A 21,202-nucleotide genomic window follows, 5' to 3' on the forward strand; every position below is an offset into this window, starting at 1 on the left:
AGCAGACAGCTAGATGGCGTCAAATTGAAATGTCTGCACACTGTAGCTGAGGCCATACGATTATTATTATTACAGTCATAGTGTTCCTTGGCAGTTTATAGGCCTATACTATATGTCACCATATCTTATTTGATGTCGTTTCCAATATTTGATGATGTATACATTTATCAGTATGGAATTTAATATTTTCGAAGATCCTACACGACGTCGGACATGCTATATTTATCATCTGAGTATTTGGGAAAATACTATATTTACCTAGCAACGCCACATCAATTAATATCCGATAACCAGGTTAAATAGATATTGTTTATTAAGTGAGTCTCATCTTGAAATAGCACAATTCACCGTTGAACATTTGATATTAACCCCCATGGAGTCAAATACTGTATTAGCCTAACCCAAAATACATCACTTTCACGGAAACATACCATATAATTATACTGGTTGATGTGATCAAAACTTACCTTAGAATCCGTCGTGTAATACACTGACTGACAGAGCAAATGCAACACCAAGAAGGAGTGGTTCGAAAGGGATGAAAGTTGGGGAAAAAACAGAGACGGCACGGACGAATAATTGATGTTTATTTCAAACCGATATGCAGGTTACACAATGCGCACGGCATCGACTCAGTAGGATGTAGGACCACCGCGAGCGGCGATGCACGCAGAAACACGTCGAGGTACAGAGTCAATAAGAGTGCGGATGGTGTCCTGAGGGATGGTTCTCCATTCTCTGTCAACCATTTGCCACAGTTGGTCGTCCGTACGAGGCTGGGGCAGAGTTTGCAAATGGCGTCCAATGAGATCCCACACGTGTTCGATTGGTGAGAGATCCGGAGAGTACGCTGGCCACGGAAGCATCTGTACACCTCGTAGAGCCTGTTGGGAGATGCGAGCAGTGTGGGGGCGGGCCTTATCCTGCTGAAACAGAGCATTGGGCAGCCCCTGAAGGTACGGGAGTGCCACCGGCCGCAGCACATGCTGCACGTAGCGGTGGGCATTTAACGTGCCTTGAATACGCACTAGAGGTGACGTGGAATCATACGCAATAGCGCCCCAAACCATGATGCCGCGTTGTCTAGCGGTAGGGCGCTCCACAGTTACTGCCGGATTTGACTTTTCTCCACGCCGACGCCACACTCGTCTGCGGTGACTATCACTGACAGAACAGAAGCGTGACTCATCGGAGAACACGACGTTCCGCCATTCCCTCATCCAAGTCGCTCTAGCCCGGCACCATGCCAGGCGTGCACGTCTATGCTGTGGAGTCAATGGTAGTCTTCTGAGCGGACACCGGGAGTGCAGGCCTCCTTCAACCAATCGACGGGAAATTGTTCTGGTCGATATTGGAACAGCCAGGGTGTCTTGCACATGCTGAAGAATGGCGGTTGACGTGGCGTGCGGGGCTGCCACCGCTTGGCGGCGGATGCGCCGATCCTCGCGTGCTGACGTCACTCGGGCTGCGCCTGGACCCCTCGCACGTGCCACATGTCCCTGCGCCAACCATCTTCGCCACAGGCGCTGCACCGTGGACACATCCCTATGGGTATCGGCTGCGATTTGACGAAGCGACCAACGTGCCCTTCTCAGCCCGATCACCATACCCCTCGTAAAGTCGTCTGTCTGCTGGAAATGCCTCCGTTGACGGCGGCCTGGCATTCTTAGCTATACACGTGTCCTGTGGCACACGACAACACGTTCTACAATGACTGTCGGCTGAGAAATCACGGTACGAAGTGGGCCATTCGCCAACGCCGTGTCCCATTTATCGTTCGCTACGTGCGCAGCACAGCGGCGCATTTCACATCATGAGCATACCTCAGTGACGTCAGTCTACCCTGCAGATGGCATAAAGTTCTGACCACTCCTTCTTGGTGTTGCATTTGCTCTGTCAGTCAGTGTATATTACTATTAATTCTTGTAGTATACCGCACCTAAGATGTGCTAAGATACATATTCTCTGAAAATAAAAACATATTTCCACTACGCATGTCACATAATATCGTATTTATCTTATTTTCTGTCCAATAAAGGCAATTCAGTCTCATTTTTACCATTTCCAACCCGTATCTGTATATTTAGATGCTATTAACCACCATAATACTATTTCATGTTTCCTTGATTTTCGGTCCAGTCAAGGCCTCCGCAAATTCCTCATTAATGAATACATTGGAAATCGATCTTAATTTCAGCTCTTATTCCGGGATAAATCTTATTATACATGAATTTAAACTCCTTGATATTTAATATGTCTGTCCGTAGTCCACGTTTAACCTTGGAGAGGGCGCGTAAAAATAATCTCGTGAGGAGGCGCGCACGGTGTTTTAGACCGGGTCAGGGAAGTATTGCACAAATTAAGCTGAAATTGTTTTTAATGTTACAAAACTAGTAGAAAATGTTGAACCAACTGGTAAATAATGTTAAAAAGTATTTTATCAATACATAAATTGGATGTTAAACATTTGACGTCTTCCATGTCCTTCTAGTTCTTGTCCAGTCGCAGAAGGCTGCTCTTCTTCAGGCAGTCCTAACATTTGGCGAATGTCCCTTCCTTTTCTAAACGTCTTTCGATTTCTCTTTCCCTATTTCTATCCATGATGTGTTGGACTTCAATGTATACCAAGGCACTATTTTACACGAAAATAAAACAAAACGGACACATTCTTGCCACATTAAGTGACAAGTAAAATAAAACATAACTCATAAACATGCATGGGGCTTTAACCGGGTCCGTCGAGCATGGCTTTCAGGCTGAAACTGAGGAACGTGAAGGATGAATAGTTTAAGCGCACTGATGACTCCAATGAGGGGATGGAAGCTAGCGGCCCACTACGCTGAGAACTATACACATATATCTCTGAACCCGGTCGAAAATACGGTGACGCGTCCTAGTTTTTTGGCGTTACATTACTTCACGAATTTCGAATCATAATCCAACTGGTGACATCGTAAATTACTCTAAATGTTCCGTGACAATTATCTCGTATTTCGCCTCTGTGGTGCAGTGGTTAGTGTGATTAGCTGCCAGCCCTTGAGGCCCGGGTTCGATTCCCGGCTCTGCCGCGAAATTTGAAAAGTGGTACAAGGGATGGAAGGGTTCACTCAGCCTCGGGAGGTCAACTGAGTAGAGGAGGATTCGATTCACAACTCAGCCATCCTCGAAGTGGTTTTCCGTGGTTTCTCATTTCTCCTCCAGGCAAATGCTCACTTAAGGCCAGGGCCGCTTCCTTCCCACACCCCTACAAGGCCCCTGTTCAAAACAGCAGGTTAGGCCACCTGGGAGAGGTTGTATCCCTGACTCAAACTCTCGCGCTCCAGAAAACTGTCCTTGTGGTTGTAGAGGTGGGATTCCTCGCTGAGTCCGAGGGAAAACCAACCCTGGAGGGTAAACGGATTAAGAAAGAACGAAGAAATGTAATTATATGTTTTCCAAGGAGTGAAAAGTCACAGTAACCATTTAGTCACAAACACAGACGATGTTGATTTCAACAAACAAACTTCAGACTTACTTATCGAGTATTTTGTTCAAAGCACGTATATCAATTTACCATTCCTGCTGTCGATGACGTACTCGGTATTCAAAGAACTCCTTACGCAATATGTGCGTGCCGCAGTAACATCTACCTCGCGAACAGTAAGTCCCACGTTCCGTTCCATTCAGTAAGCAGTTCTCGTAACAATGTTCTTCCTCTCTGTTGGACGATATCTGCGTGACACATTTGAAGTTTACCCTAATCATTAATTAAAGAAACATAAAGAAACAAAATATGGTGATCTGTGGATGAATCCTTATTACTAAAGCTACCGAATTTGTGTACCTGTCAGTGGCGGATTTAATATTTCTTCGTCCGTAGACACAATTTTACCATGTGCCACGACCCCTGAAAAAAAACACAGGCAAGCAACTCAATCGTGAAAATATCCTAGGGATATGAGCTACGAATTTTAGGTAAATAAAATATAATGAACTATGAGAATATATTCTTTCATTTATTTATTTATTCCTTAAAATTACAATTATTTTCTTAATCATCGTTATCCGGTCGAGTAGATTAGCAGTTTGCCTTTTTCTACCACTACGAGCGCTAATGTGAGCCAACGCAGAGTTTCACTTAACCCCTTGCAACTACATTCGGTGTCCGGCTCCATGGCTAAATAGTTAGCTGGCCTTTGGTCACAGAGGTCGCGGGTTCGATTCCCGGCAGGGTCGGGAATTTTAACTATCATTGGTTAATTTCGCTGACACGGGGATTGGGTATATGTGTCGTCTTCATCATTAATTCATCCTCATCACGACGCGCAGGTCACCTATGGGAGTCAAATCAAAGGACCTGCTTCTGGCGAGCCGAACATGTCCTCGGACACTCCTCGCACTAAAAGCCATACGCCATTTCATTTCATTTACCTCACATCCTAGAGATATTCAAGATCCTCATTCTATCATCGTTACATTTATTTGTAGCTGGCGCCCATCAACAATCAGGTAAGTAGTAAGTGAGACGACATAGTCCGACGATTGAGCATTTTGTTTCATGAATATTTTAATATTGTTTCATTTTATATTAGTGAGCAACCACAATAGAGCAACAGAAAATTCACGGTCAAGACAGAAAATTTGAATAAATGTTGACTTCACGCGCCTTGGTTTACAGCTGAATTCAAACAAAGGCGCATCGAAGCGCGCTCACAAACTGTATATTACTGCCAGTGCCTTCTAGATTCTCACTGATCGTGACTCTTGTGAGAGTTAACACCGTGTTAGCTAAGATTCCCGGGAAATGTTTGAATGAACGCTAAATTTGTAACGCTATGTTAACAAACAGTGTGTTAGTAATCTTTTAACTGAGATTGAATAAACCGGGCCTAAATATTTTTACAGCAATAATTGTTGTTGAAACCTATGTGGAAGAAAATGAGCCTGAAGGTGAAAAACGGAAGGGACCAACGGATTTTTCCCTTGTATGTAGGTGTTCTGTCTTTAATAACTTGCTATAATAAGTGTTGTATGTAGGTGTTCTGTCTTTAATAACTTGCTGGTGTTCTGTCTTCAACAACTTGCTATAATAAGTGTTGTATTTAGGTGTTCTGTCTTCAACAACTTGCTATAATAAGTGTTGTATGTAGGTGTTCTGTCTTTAATAACTTGCTATAATAAGTGTTGCGTGTAGGTGTTCTGTCTTCAACAACTTGCTATAATAAGTGTTGCATGTAGGTGTTCTGTCTTCAACAACTTGCTATAGTAAGTGTTGTATGTAGGTGTTCTGTCTTCAACAACTTGCTATAGTAAGTGTTGTATGTAGGTGTTCTGTCTTCAACAACTTGCTATAGTAAGTGTTGTATGTAGGTGTTCTGTCTTCAACAACTTGCTATAATAAATGTTGCATGTAGGTGTTCTGTCTTCAACAACTTCCTATAATATGTGTTGCATGTAGGTGTTCTGTCTTTAATAACTTGCTATAATAAGTGTTGCATGTAGGTGTTCTGTCTTCAACAACTTGCTATAATAAGTGTTGTATATAGGTGTTCTGTCTTCAACAACTTGATATAATAAATGTTGTACGTAGGTGTTCTGTCTTCAACAACTTGCTATAATAAATGTTGTATGTAGGTGTTCTGTCTTCAACAACTTGCTATAATAAGTGTTGTATTTAGGTGTTCTGTCTTCAACAACTTGCTATAATAAGTGTTGCATGTAGGTGTTCTGTCTTCAACAACTTGCTATAATAAATGTTGTATGTAGGTGTTCTGTCTTCAACAACTTGCTATAATGAGAGTTGTAATTGAAATGTCAAAATGCTTCCAGTTAGTTTTTATTTGGTTGAATAACACTTATGACGGTATTCGATTACATGCAATCTTCAAAGGCGGGAATTCCCTATATCTCGAAATTTCGATAACCTGAAATAAAATTCAGTAAGACCAACTCCAATATCATGGATGGATGTCATGGATGTTTTGTTTTTTTCTTGTAATGTGTTGTGCGTTGTTGTTTTGCCAAGGAATATTAATTACTTGCATTTTATGATTGTCAAATGTACTGGCGTAGGGTTATGTTCGACTACTTGTTTCGATTTTGGAATACAGTATTATTTTAAATAATTCCGTGTTTTCTAACTAACGAAACACGATTTAAATTTCATATACTAATTCTTATTTACGAAAATTATGAACGTCATCGGCGTTAATTATATTATTAAGAATGAACATCCAGCCGCGTCTCACAACAGACAATGGCCCAATGCATCCGCCATGTTGGATTCTGCATGGAGGTCTGTTAGGTTGTAGTTGGTCTTGAATTCAGCTCGCACGGTGATTCGAGATATCGAGGTTCGACTGTACAATCTTCCTGCAACAGTTGCAGGTTGCCCAAAACAAAGAGTACCTCAACAACAACAATATACACGAGATAGTATGAAGGCAAACGAGTGAGGCATATCAAACATTTATCTGAGGTCCACAAGCATGGTTCTTGAAGATCATGCTGGACTTCTTGAGAGTAGTAATGGTGATGTTATAGGCCAGGGGTTTCCAATTTGTAAGGGCTCTAGGGTCACATTGGAAACCTTAGGTATCATCGCGGGCCGCACTTAAATCATAGGTCAATTTTCGTAAAATTCCGCAAATAGAACATGGAAATGTTTTGGCCATTGTGTTATTCTTGGCTCATTTAACGTAAGATCTGTGATTCCTCGGTATGCGCCCTTCCCTTGTAAGACGAATCAGACGAGGTGCTAACATTCTGGAACCCAGAGCTACACTGCATTAAGGTGCGTCCACACCACGATGTTTTCGTTAACTTTATTAATAAACACTGTTAATGAACAATATTCAAGAATCTAAGAGTTATTTGAGTGAACATGATGAACTTCCCGCAACATGCTGCATACCATAGGCTATATAGTTAGCTGCTGTTAATTTGCGGTTTTCTACTATTTTCTGTTATTATATTTGGTGTAATTTCAACCCAAATCACCCATAATCCAAAATACAAAACAACAGAATTATGTTAAGTACTGTATTCTAAAATTGTCTTTATGTTGCAATTAGGACTCTATAAAGTAAAACCTCTCACCTTTCCTCGAAGACTTGGCTCTGATACGGTGCCAGCATGTTGGACACGGATTTCTCTTTGTATCGCCTTTCCATATCTAGTAAGTCCTGATGGAAACTTTCCCTGAACTAACCAAGGTTCAGTTGAAAGAAATGCAAGTGCAAATGGAGGAAGTGAATCTTGAGGGACATGTTGCATCTCAGCGTCTTGTAAGCCCTCAACAAATCTTCATCTCTGTAATTTTCTGCTCTATAGTTTCCCATAAAATTCCAACAAACCGATTTGAAAGCAAGGTAGGCTTTATTTCAACAGGAATGAGAGTCCGCTCGAATATAGAATCGTGTAACAGATCGCGTATTTCTGGCCCTGGAAATATGCCTTCCTGTAGTTTTGCCTCACTCAACCTTGGAAATTTTCCCCTTAAATATTAAAATGCCCTTTCTGGTATCTCCATCGCCTTAACAAAGTTCTTCATCAACCCCAGTTTTATATGTAAAGGGGGGAAAATTATTTTGGTGACATCAACAAGTGGCAAGGTTTTTACACATTTTGTCCTAGTACTACACTTTCTCTTGATAACCACCCTGTAATTTCATAATGATTATGCTTATCTTGACTGTCCCACTCGCGGAGAAAACTACAAAATTTTGTGAATCGCAGCTGCTTTCCTGTTAGCATACATATCACGTGTAGTTCTACACAAATCTGCCACACGTTTTCTGTATAGTTCAAAGCCTTAAGAGTTGTTTCTATACTATATATGTTTCTTTCATATTAACGGAATAGGCAAGTGGGGATTTGAACATTCCTTTAAAGTAATGAAAGCAAGAGCTATAGTAAGAAAGTTGCGCAGACAGGGAGACAATAGCGCCTTCCGCTCTCGAAAAATATAAATAGGATGTGATACATATATGTCAACAAAGTTAGGTGATACAAAAAACCAATGTTATTTTCATGATTAGCGTGTCCGAAAACATGGCAATTGATATATTTTGAGTTTGAGAGCAATTCACTGTTGTACTGGGTTCGTGTTATACAGAGGACGGTTACCTAGTTGTATAACAATAACCACCACCACCACCTCAGGTTCTCATCCAACACGTGGTCTGTTCTGCTTTACAGGATGGTGCTGACGCTGTGCTACGACGCCATCTCCCGGAATGTCGATGGACTTCCCTGGAGCCCATTCATCATGTTCAGCATCAGCTCGGCCACTATTCTACCATCGTGCATAGTCATCCTACTACTACAGGACAGAGTGGGACGTAAGGCCCTAGCCAGCGGATCTCTCTTTTTGACTGGAATCTTCACCGCTCTCGCGGGAATAGTGCTCGGCTGGAAGCCTGGAATGGCAGGTGCAGTGGTTTCTTAGCCTTCCTGCTAAATGTGACCAAAATATTCTTGATTGTCAGTCGCCATGTTCTGAGGCTTTGTTGAATTTATTGCTGTTCTGAGCGAACATGAAATGCAGTCTTGACTCAAAATGAGAAAATATTAGTTTCCTTTGAAACAAATTAAATATTATTTTTCTTCAAAAGTGCCACATTACAGTATGTTGTAATATTAATACTTACTTCTATTCAGGGTGAATCTCTCATCTATGGCAACAGTAGCGGTGATTAAGGGGGGCGATATGGGACAGTTACCCCCTACATTTTGGAGAAAACATATTTTTATTCCATTTTAGCCTTCTCAAACTATTAATGTAGGAATTATTTTTAAAAAAAAGCAATTTGAAAAAGCCCTGTTGTCTTATCAGCTATTTTTTTATTATTTATATCTATGGTATGGTGGAGGTATGTTAATGATGCATTTATGGTCTGGACAGAAGGTCCTGAGAAACTTCATCTATTTCTAAACCACCTAAATCAGCAACATCCTTCAATAAAATTCACTATGGAGATGGAGTCGGACGGATGCCTTCCTTTCTAGGATGTTCTAGTAAGAAAGAAACCGGAGGTTCCTTGGGACATACCGTCTATCGTAAGCCTACCCACACAAATCGCTATCTTCATGCAGATTCTCACCATCATGCAGCACAAAAACAAGGCATTCTCACGACATTCACCAAGAGGGCGAGATGAATTTGTGAGCCCTCAAATATCCAGGTGGAGATGGACACGCTCAAAGGCGCGTTCAAGGGTAATGGTCACAGCGATTTGCAGATTCATAGAGCCCTGCATCCCAGAGAAACGACCAAGCAAAGCTCACAGAAGGAAGAAGTGAAGGGAACTGCCTACCTGCCTTACATTCACAACACCACAGATCGAATTGCCAGGGTCCTCCGCAAACACAGTATAAAAACCGTGTTTGACACCGCCACTAAAATTGCTCACAGTCTGAGTAAAACCAAGGACAAATAGTTTTACATCCTGGGGTATACGAAATTCCCTGTACTTGCTGTAAGGTGCACACCGGCCAAACATGCCGGTCCATTGGTACCCGTATCAAGGAACATGAACGTAATATTCGTCTCAACCAACCAGACAAGTCGGCAATAGCTGAGCACGCTCTATCGTCGGGTCGTGATGTCATGTTCCAAGATGCTCGAGCTCTTACCCAATCTAGACATTACAGGTCCAGGATTATACGAGAAACTGTGGAAATACGTAGAAATCCTAACAATTTCAACAGGGACACTGGCTATCAATTAAGTAACACCTGGTTGACAGCCATTAAGAATTTACGTAGGTAGTTCCCTTCCCTGTTCCCTCACTATTGTTATTTCGTCTCGGTGTTTTGTAAATTCGTACATTCCTCATCGCCAGATGTTTCATTCCAGGCTTGTGTCAGTGTTCATACACCTGTCAATGTCATATGTTACGTACACATGTTATGTGAACCTCTTAGACTGATTCTGATGGTTCGGTCAGTTTCCGCTTCGAAAACTAGCGCTGTGCCACGTCCTGGGAGCCATCTGGTGGCGAATGAACGTACCATTTCCACTTCTAAATTTTAAAGAGTCATTGTTTAAGAAGCCTTCCCCGTGGACAGTCGAGATTTCTTCTGATGACGCAGAGCACAGTTCTCTGCTAAACGTAAAGAATTTCCCCTTATTTCGGTGACACGGCATAAGCCCAAAAGCCTATGTCTACAATTACGGGCCGTGAAAGCATCAATGGCAAAATTATTTAATTATTGGCGGAAATACGCACAAAACGTCGTTCGTCGCGGATAACGGTAGCGCCACTGCAAGTAGTGGAGACTTTGCATGTTCTGTGAGGAAGGGTACCAGGGGTATAATTTTTTGCCAAGTTTTTGGACACTGAGGTAGGATTCATCACCTTGCCGCGTGCATTCGACCGTCTGACAGTCTCTTTAATGTCTGTTAGTTTCTTAGTGTGTAGTCAAATACTAAATGATTTTAATTGCATAATCACGTCATTCTTCTATCTATTTGTAATAGATGTGTATATTGTTCCTTTGGTGAAAGTCTTATTCTATAGTCTAGTACTGAATCAAAATCTCAAATTATTACCACACTTAAGTTAGTAAAACCTTTACCTCTCTGTGGAAATTCGCTCAGAGAGCATCAAAAAACTTACCACTTTGTAGCTTTTTTTTTTTTTTCTTTCCAATTTTCATGCATACACCGCGCCGTCTTCCTCCCTCCCCAGCCCGCTAACATGGGTACTTCTTGTTGTCTGTACATTCTTGCCACCTTCCCCACACTCTGAATCGAGCTGCTTTTTCTTCTTTTTTTCTTTTTCCAGTTTTTGAATCAAGTAATCCGGTGAGGGTCCCATACACTGGAACCATACTTTAGCTGGGGTCTTACCAGAGATTTATATGCACTCTCCCTTACATCCTTACTACAACCCCTAAACACCCTCATAACAACTCCAATGCAGACGGCGTACCATTAACGTGATCAGTGTGCGGTATTGGTACTGTAGGCTTCAGTCTGTGTTGACCGCTTGAAGTGGTACATTGATTATCCGGTTCACAAGTCAAATACTCCTAACCTAACCTTACAGGTAACAATATTTTTAAATAAAAAATTATCACGTCGTTTCAAATCACACTCAACTTCCAGCTTGTTGCGAAATGTTAAGTTTACTTCAAGGTTCCCATTTCCATTCACCACCGGGCGAGTTGGCCGTGCGTGTAGAGGCGCGCGGCTGTGAGCTTGCATCCGGGAGATAGTAGGTTCGAATCCCACTATCGGCAGCCCTGAAAATGGTTTTCCGTGGTTTCCCATGTTCACACCAGGCAAATGCTGGGGCTCCTAGGCCTAGGCCTTTCCTATCCCATCGTCGTCATAAGACCTATCTGTGTCGGTGCGACGTAAAGCCCCTAGCAAAAAAAAATTCCATTCACCCCCCTGTGGGGGGGTGCGCAGATGAAGAATACACCCTCGGTAATCCCTGCCTGTCGTAAGAGGTGACTAAAAGGAGCCCCAGGGGCTCTCAACAACTTGGGAGCCAGGGTTGGCGACCACGAGGCCCTTAGCTGAGTCCTGGTGTTGCTTCCAATTACTTGTGCCAGGCTCCTCACTTTCATCTATCCTGTCCGACCTCCCTTCGTCAACTCTTGTTCTTCTCCGACTCCGACGGTATTACAGCATTCGATGCCTCGGGAGTCTTTCATTTTCACGACCTTCGTGGCCCTCGCCAGTCTTCGTCTGTTTTTTTTTTTCGAAGTGACGGATCCCTACTTTTGATTCCTTTTCTCTTTGTCTTCCTCTTGTGGGTGGGGGACGCAGACGAAGAATATACCCACGGTATCCCCTGCCTGTCTTAAAAGGCGACTAAAAGGTGCGACCAAGGGATGATTGCATCAGAACCATGAAACTACTTGTGATTAGTACCATCATGCGGGAAACACCATGGGTCGCCTTTACTTGCGAGTAGTACCACTCTGCTAGGTACTCCATAGTTTTATGATTCGTAGCAGTAGAGTGGGGTTCACTGTGGGTTTCCAGCACCTGTGATTAGTACCATTAAGTGAGAAACACCAGAGGTCTGCGTTACCTGTGTGACGTACAGTACTTGTGAGTAGTACATTAATATGTGGAACACCATGAGTTTACGCTACCGGTACCTTTGATTAGTAATGCAACATGACAAATCCATGGTTCTCCCTTACTAGCGATAAGTGCCATTATGAGGGACTGTTGACATGGATATTGAACCGCTTCAGACAACAAGCATTGGCAATTCAGGATTGTGCTTTGGAAACAGTCTCTTGCTCCGTAATATTGTTTCTGGTCAGGTGAGGCATTGCGGGTCAGATCCACTGATCGCTTTAAATTCATATTCATTCTTCATCATCACGTTTTGAATTCTGGTCAGTGGATGAATTTTGTACTTTTTAAATTGTCATTGCATTTCATCTCATTTCGTACTATTAGGGGCCGGTTACCTAGATGTTAGACCCCTCTAAACAGCAAGCATCATCATCAACCATTTCTATTCTTGTTCTCGTGAACTTCTGTGAACTAAGGTATGGAATAAGGCCACAAAAATGATCATATCTACTATAAATTTCAAATTTGATTGTCGTATAGTTTCGAGTGGTAGCTACGTAAGTTTGGAAAGGATTAGTCGGACAGTTGTGTAGCATTTTTCGACTGTAACCTCTAAAAAGGGATATTACCCTTGTTAAAATGCCAGCAATTCCCTTGAACATTTCACTCCTTGTAACTTGTAGAGCAGTAGCAGTTATAAAGAACATAAGGAATTCTTCATCTGAGTCCATGGTTCACTTTAGGCTCTCCGTCACGTGGTAATCGAATGAACGAATTAAATGAACCAATCATTTTGGTGAAGCATTTCAAATTAATCGGTTCTTCTAAATGAATCAGATTCTCCATCTCTAGACCAAAGGGCTTTTTTGAAGAACACTCAGTGGAAATGAAAGAGCTACCTTGCTCGACCTATCTCTAGTTTGGACAAACCAAAAGGATGAAAATTCAGGGGTAGAGAAGTCTTGATTTTCATTACTTTTTTGGTTGGAGAACACCAAGTCGATTGTCGCAACGAATAGAATGCTGAAACGAGTTGTGCCGCAGCAGAAGAGTTTATTGAGTTTCGCTTCAGCCCTGACAACTAGTATTGCCACCGCCATATTATGTCTATTACAAACACTCGCGTGGCCATCGCACTGCTGGTGGTTGGTCATCTGGGAGTTCAGACCACACGATTGAATGTGGAATAGTGGAGAGGAAACAACCTGGAATGAACAGCACAACGGGAAATATTCATCAATTCGTTCATATATTTCTTTCATTTTATTATAATTAAATAAACCTCTTCTATGCAAGATATTTTCATGAAAAATTTTAGAACTTAATTTTCTCATTTTCTTCTTGTTTTAACTTACTTTCTTTTCACTACTCGGTAATATTTTTTTTCATGTTTAATTTCTTGTAATTTGTTGTTTTCCTGTTAGTATGCAATTTTTGTTTGAACTCTTTTGCTTGTGCATTTCTTACAGCAAATTGCATAATTCCTTTGATAGGAAAGTGAAATAGTCCATTCACTTTACTCCCTGTAAGTGGGAGGTGCAGATGAAGAATACACCCACAGTATCCCCTCCCTGTTGTAAGAGGCAAACAAAAGAGTTGATACTTTTGGAACCACAAGATCATCTGTGATTAGTACCACAATGTGAGGAACACCCACGGTCTGTGTTGCCTGTGAGTAGTACTCTTATGTGAGGAACCTCATGGGTCTGTGTTGCCTGTGAGTAGTATCCTTATGTGAAGAACCTCATGGGTCTGTGTTGCCTGTGAGTAGTATCCTTATGTGAAGAACCTCATGGGTCTGTGTTGCCTGTGAGTAGTATCCTTATGTGAGGAACCTCATGGGTCTGTGTTGTCTGTGAGTAGTATCCTTATGTGAAGAACCTCATGGGTCTGTGTTGCCTGTGAGTAGTATCCTTATGTGAGGAACCTCATGGGTCTGTGTTGCCTGTGAGTAGTATCCTTATGTGAAGAATCTCATGGGTCTGTGTTGCCTGTGAGTAGTATCCGTATGTGAGGAACCTCATGGGTCTGTGTTGCCTGTGAGTAGTATCCTTATGTGAAGAACCTCATGGGTCTCTATTGCCTGTGAGTAGTATCCTTATGTGAGGTACCTCATGTGTCTGTGTTGCCTGTGAGTAGTATCCTTATGTGAAGAACCTCATGGGTCTGTGTTGCCTGTGAGTAGTATCCTTATGTGAAGAACCTCATGGGTCTGTGTTGCCTGTGAGTAGTATCCTGATGTGAAGAACCTCATGGGTCTGTGTTGCCTGTGAGTAGTATCCTTATGTGAAGAACCTCATGGGTCTGTGTTGCCTGTGAGTAGTACTCTTATGTGAGGAGCACCCTGGGTCTGTTTTATCTATACCTGGTGCCATTATGTGTGACATATCCTAGGTCTACATTAGTTGTGATTAGTACCACCATGCGAGGAACACCATGATTTTTCGTTCCCTGAGATTAGTGTAGTTATGAGAGGCCAGTGACCTGGATTTTGGACCCCTTATGACAACAATCTTCATCTCAGAAAATACGGCATTGTGAACTGGATCCACTGATTGTTTTGGATTCATGGTCATTTTTTCTGCATCATTCATTTTAGATTCTAGTCAATGGATACATATTGAAGTTAATTGTCGTTTCATTTCGTTGTACCTCGTACCATCATCGTTCATGGAGCTCACTACTGTACCACTGGTGTTTGTTCCAGACGCTCACGTGGCCATGGTACTGGCGGTGGTTGGTCGTCTGGGAGTGAACATCGCCTACAACTCGGGGGTCCAGTACGCTGCAGAGCTGATTCCCACAGAGGTCAGAGGACAAGGGGTGGCGGCCATGCACGTCGCAGGCTACGGGGCTACCTTCTGTAGTCCCTACATTCTCTATCTAGTGAGTTCTTCTTCACATTCAGAAATTTGCCAGTTTAACTTACTGTATGATCTTAAAATGAATTACATAACTGCAGAACAGATTTTCGTTTGATGAACATGAATCGTAGTTGAAGTGTATACATAATTGTAGACAGTGCAAAATGTCAAATTAATGAAAAATGTGATAGTTGGTTTGAAAGGTGCAGGATACCGAGGAGGATTACATGTGAAATGGGCTATGTCCGCTGAGAATTCCAAGCAGTTATAAATTATGCCACTAGATGGCAGTAGTAAACTCGTGTCCTCATCCCGAGGTGGTGCAGCTCTTTTCAGGCACACCGCCTTTGGAGGTTAGCTGCATGTACCATTTCAACCACAGACCAGCCCTCCTGTCATTCTTACATTTCTGGCAGTACCGGGAATCGAACCCGGGCTCCCGAGGACGGCAGCTAATAACACTAACCGTTACGCTACACAGGCGGACTATTTGACTGATTATTTCTTAATAATGGTGTAACACACCATTCAATTGTTTTTGTTTCTCTTTCCTGACTTGGTAAGTGTATGCATAAATGTTCATTCTGCCCTATTTTGTGAATAATTGCTCTTCAGTTCATAAGGTATGTGTATAAATATTCTCTGTGACTCTGAATTTGCCTTGATAGAAAGACGGAAGTCAGTGACAAAGGCATTTGTACCCAGTGACCCATGCAAAATGATCGAAGAAGCAAAGGTTGTTAACTCTTTCAAACATTCCCATGAATAGTTCATATTTTTTTAACATTCAAGCTGTGGCAGACAAAATGATCTCTATAAAAATCTGTACATTTCAAAAGCTGTCAACATCACATACGATTCATCAGATGTAGTAATTGTAATGGAGAAAGAATGTTTCACTGATATAGAAAGGGACCGTATGGTGGAAGTCCTCATAAAAGGGTAACATTCAGTCTGCTCTCTTTGAAGCTAGTTTCTCAATGAACTCAATTACAGATAAAATAAAAAAAGAAGGATTTAAATCCTACGATCTTTTACCTGGAAAGAAATGAGCATAAAGAATATTATATAGAGTATGTTTGCAATGTGTTGGGACCCTCACCAAGATTACTTGATTCAAAGAAGAACTGGAAAAAGTAAAAAAGAAAAGCAGCTCAATTGTTCTGGGTGATTTCCGACAAAAGAGTAGCATTACAAAAATATTGCAAAGTTTGGGCTGCGAAGACTTGGGAGAAAGTGGTATGTCCTGAGCTGACAATGGATAAATGGCGTGGAATGACATTAGTAGACGAATAAGTGTGAGTGGTGTCTTTAAAAGTAGTGAAGATGACACAATATGAAGATAAAGTTGGAATTCAAGAGGACTAATTGGGGCAAATATTTAATTATAGTAAGAGGAGTTAGGGATTGCAATAACTTATCAAGGGAGATATTCAATAAATTTCCAGTTTCTTTGCAATCATTTAACAAAAGGCTATAAAACAACAAATAGGGAATCTGCCACTTCCGACTGCCTTAAATGCAGATCAGCAGTGATTGATTGATCTGTGGAGAGTGACTGAGAACAGAGTACCTAGAATAATTTTATGGGACTTAACACCTTTCCTTAATGTCTAAGTTTGAATTCCCTTCAGCATCAAAGTATTGCAACTGTCATGAGACTTCCATTTGAAACTCTCATTTGTAACTCTGAAATGTTTGAGGAATAAATAATTAAAACACTGCATTACAGACATTTTTTTTTGTAGTAACTTCTGTTCATAAATTTGGCACTTTTCACTTTTCTACAGTTAAGTATCCCGGTATAGAAGGCAGTTCTTGCATTTGTTAGTGTTAAACAGAGTAGCTGTAGTTGAACGACTCACATTCAGGAGAGTTACTGTAATAGTGGATATCTGCATTATTATTCCTCATACGGTAAAACACAACTTTTATTAGCCTATCTACAATTTTGTTGTAGATATGTCTAACTCGGGTTGATAATCATTGCAAAAACATGTAGGCAACACATATGATGACAGTGTAGAGTTACAGTAGTATCACTGTAAAGAGTCTGATGTCAGTAGGTGCTGATATCTTGAGGTACAAAAATCACAGTGTCGCCCAGCTCTGGATTCCGGCATGGTAAGTGTCTCAGTCGCTTCTACATTTATGCAGCAAATGTAATTCAAATATTGGACATTTGAGAAAATTGTCATTCGAAGAAGTGAAATATAGCAGCAATAAATCCATTTGAGAGAAAAGAGTTGCTTTTCAGAGTTTCAAAATCTCCCATCTACTGCCCCAGATGTGCTTAGAATTAAAACCCATACCAAAGAGATGATCTACTAATACGGAGAAACAGTGAGAGTGAAGTGCAGAGATAGCTGAGTGTATGGGACGAAGTTGTGTCATCTTATAGGATGATGTTCTCTGGCCAAAAGTGTGAATTGCTGGTAACGACACGAAACAAGAACTGAGCGTGTAATGGCATGACATTACGAGGGGAGCAGTTTAAAAGAGCTGAAAGCTTTAAATACCAGGGAAGTGTAATTGATGAAAATGGAGGAAACAGGATGGAAATCAATGAAAGAGGAAGGTATGCAAATGGATTCTTTAAGAGTGTGGGAGGACTGGTATGGGACACGGATGTACCACAGAGATATAGTGGAATTATCTACAAGACTTATTTTGTGCCAATTTTGACGTATGGGTCAGAAACTTGGGCGATGAAGGAGAGGGATAAAAGTAGAATACAAACAGTGGAAATGAAGTTTCAGAGGTGTCGAGTAGGGAAACAAGAATGGACAGAGTAAGAAGAGAGAGAGTTTGGGAAATGGTAAATGAGGTACCATAACAGGAAAAGAGAAAAATCAAGGCTGCAGTGGTGTGGACATGTTAAGCAAATGACAGAAGAAAGGATACAAAGAAAGATGTTAGAAATGGAGGTGAAGGGAAGGAGACCTAGAGGAAGACTGAGGAACAGATGGCTGAAAGGTGTAAAGGAGAGCATCGAGTCACGAGGAGGGAACTGGACAACAGTGAGAGAAGAAAGTGGTGGATGGATGGAAAACAATAGAGAGGCTTATGTTCCTGTGCTCCAGATGATGATGATGACCAATGAGATACAATAAACCCGACACCGCCACGATCAATACGAGAAATATTAGTGAAGAAAGTTGCTTATCATCATCATCATCATCATTTTCCCTTATCCAGCTCCTGCTGGGTCGGAGTATTTATGGCACTTCTCTATCTTCCTCTTTCCTTCCACCATTCCTCTGCCACGATCTTGTCCCAGTCTAAATTTTGTCTTCCTGTGCCGCTCTTCACTGATTCAATACACCTTGTTCTAGGTCCTCCTCTTGATCTCTTGCCCTCGTGTTTTGCCTCCAGCATCTGTCTTGGAATTCTATTCTTCCCCATGCTCTTTACATGTCCAAACCACCTTAGTTTATTCTTTTCAACTCTTTCATTTAGCTTTCCTATCCCAAATTCCTTCCTAACATCTTCATTTCTCACTCTGTCTTTCATATCATACTTCTTAGGAATTTCATCTCACCGGCTTGAATTCTACTCTCTTGCCTGCTAGTGTAAGTCCAAGTCCCAGCTGCATGAGTCACTATGGGTACATAGTACATTTTTTACATTATCTTTTTACTTTTCCTTGATACTTCTTTGCTCCAAACAAGTTCTCTTACACTTTGGTAGAATGCATTACTCTGCTATACCCCCCTGCCTGTTGAGAGGGGACAGACAAGAAGAACGTACTGTGAAAATTGGAAGTCAGGGTATGGAAATTGTGGACAGCTTTAAATACCTAGGAAGTGAATGGACATGGAGATTAGCAGGAGGGTACAGTAGAGTAATGCATTCTACCAAAGTGTAAGAGAACTTGTTTGGAGCAAAGAAGTACCAAGGAAAAGTAAAGAGATAATGTACAAAATGTACTATGTACCCATACTAACTTATGCAGCTGAGACTTGGACTTCGACTAGCAGGCAAGAGAACAAGAGGAAAATGTACAACAAGATGGATTGAATCAGTAAAGAGTGGCATAAGAAGATGAAATTTAGACTGGGACAAGATCGTGAAAGCGGAATGGTGGAAGGAAAGAGGAAGATGGAGATGTGCCATTAATACCCCAATCTGGCAGGAGCCGGATAAGGGAAAATGATGATGATGACTGGGATTATTAAATATCAGTTTATTTTCATCAGTATTTAGTATTCATTATGCAGTAAAGCCGGTTTCGTGGTAATGTCAACGAGAGATTGAAAGCGCTTTTAGACATTGTGTTAGATGGTGATTATGGCAATAATGTCATTTTGGAAAATTAATCCGAGTTTGGGGATAGTGATAACAACAGTGAACGTTACTGAAGTGGCAGAATATTATAGAAGGTGAGAGGGAAATTGTCGCGCCAGGTTCTTCCAAACACACGCGGCTGGTGACACAGATGAAGTGGAATTTGGAGAACAAAGACAATAATCTTGATGTTTATCCATTTTGTGAATACAGTGGGGTTTCAGAAATACTAATGTAAAATGTATAGACCACCGACCGTACAAAATTGCGAAGATTTTACAGTATACGGATCCACTCTGTTTGAAATGATTTGAAATGAAACATTTGTACCACAGCCAGCAGTCTCTCAAGGATTGAGGAGTGGGTAAGTCATAACCTTCAATGGCATGAATACGAAATGTGAGTCAGTTATCTGCATTAGTTTTTATTTTATCCCTTAATTAGTCGCTCACTGAGATTTACTCCGGGCCGATTACATTTTGCAAGGTACTGTACTTGCCAGTTGAACTGTGGGTCTCCCCATGCCTATACCTTTCTCCTTGTTCATTTCGACTCGTCTTGTCAGCATTTCGGCGTGATCGTGCATCCTGTGTGCGAGTGTCAGATCATTGTGTTGACGAGTGACATCGCCTGGACGTTTCCTCCGTGTGCGATTAAGTAAATTACCTTATATTATATTGCATATATTTTATTTTGGAGGTTGATGACCTTGTTGTTTTGTTCCTCTAAACTTATTTTAGAAAAATAATTTCATATTGTATATGATGTGATCGTCGTAGGTAATGCCGAGTCTCACGAATTTAATATCATAAGATCATTCAACATAGTTAAGGTTTACACTATTCTGCTTTTAGATCAATGAAACTGTGTAAAAATAACCTCCAAGTACTTAAAAGGGTTTCGTTTAATTATACCAAAGAATACTGCAAACAAACATCTCAAAGGACGAAAATGGCACGCATTTTCAACCCCGGAGGTTTCCTCCGTGCGCGACTAGTAACGTAATAATTTTTGCGCGTCTAGACAAGGGTTATACATATGACAGATACGCTCAAACTGTGGGCGGGCAAATTAAATTTGATTCCACAGTCAACAATGTGGCCATTATTTGTGACTTGAATGAGTTAAGGAAAATTAAAACTTATGTTGAAGTGCAAGAAACATTAAATGTTTATATTGTTATCATGTTCTACAGCCCCATGGAGTTCCACTTCACCTCAATCCTTTTTCTTATATACCTAAAAAGTCCACTACTCCTCAGTTCCAAGTCTGCTCTCTCAGAAAAGCTTGTGACTCACTACCTATCCTCTGTCTCGCGGCCACACTTGAGCTACAAGTCCTTGGTCTGTTTTTAGGCCGAGTACTGGAGTGCCATTCCTGATCTTCTTCTGGGAATGCTTGCCATGATTGGTGCTGCTCTCTGTCTTCTCCTGCCTGAAACATTACATCGCGAGCTACCGGTCACTTTGGCTGACGGGGAAGAATTCGGCGAGGGTGAACGAATCTGGGAGTTTGCTTGGCGTCAACGTCGAGATGACAAGAAGCCGGCCGGTTCTTCTACGAAAGTGTGTGATGTTCAGGGGATCACTGCCCATACTGCCACGTGAGCAGTTTCTTGCACAACATCTAGAAACTTTGAAAACTACAACTTTGATTGAGGACAATTTGATCACAGTAGCCTGGATCCTTCGAAAAATGTGTCGCTAAAGACTACAAACTGTAATGTTTCTTTCTAAACTGTTTGTCGTATGAGCATATCAAGATGTAGCAGACTTCATCCATTATACTACAGTCCTTGAAAGCACTACACTGCAAGTACAAACACATTTATTTTATTTAATAAAAGTTAAGTTTGATATTATTGAAGGAATGTCATCTTCATTAAACTATAAATTAATGTAAAATAATGTAAAACAGGAGCTAAAAGTTTTCCACCTATTCAATACCCATTTATTGCAATCTAAAATAATTACATATATTTGAAACTAGTTTCGATCTTTCTACAGACCATCGTCGGTCCAAATCG

At 41.3% G+C, this 21,202-nt stretch overlaps 1 protein-coding gene across 3 annotated transcripts in view; it reads left to right on the forward strand.

The window, feature by feature from the left end:
* LOC136885116 (organic cation transporter protein) overlaps positions 1-20,983 on the forward strand; it is an 83,671-nt gene extending 62,688 nt beyond the window's left edge. For all 3 annotated transcript variants that reach the window (XM_067157576.2, XM_068230192.1, XM_067157575.2), the window contains exons 6-8: positions 8,179-8,411; positions 14,733-14,911; positions 20,532-20,983. In XM_067157576.2, the coding sequence (XP_067013677.2) occupies positions 8,179-8,411; positions 14,733-14,911; positions 20,532-20,783 (664 nt within the window). In that variant the 3' untranslated portion in view covers positions 20,784-20,983. The remainder of the gene's footprint in view (positions 1-8,178; positions 8,412-14,732; positions 14,912-20,531) is intronic.
* Positions 20,984-21,202: the final 219 nt, after the last annotated feature.

Source organism: Anabrus simplex, chromosome 13 (assembly GCF_040414725.1).
Source record: "Anabrus simplex isolate iqAnaSimp1 chromosome 13, ASM4041472v1, whole genome shotgun sequence".
NCBI classification, from domain to species: Eukaryota; Metazoa; Arthropoda; class Insecta; order Orthoptera; family Tettigoniidae; genus Anabrus; species Anabrus simplex.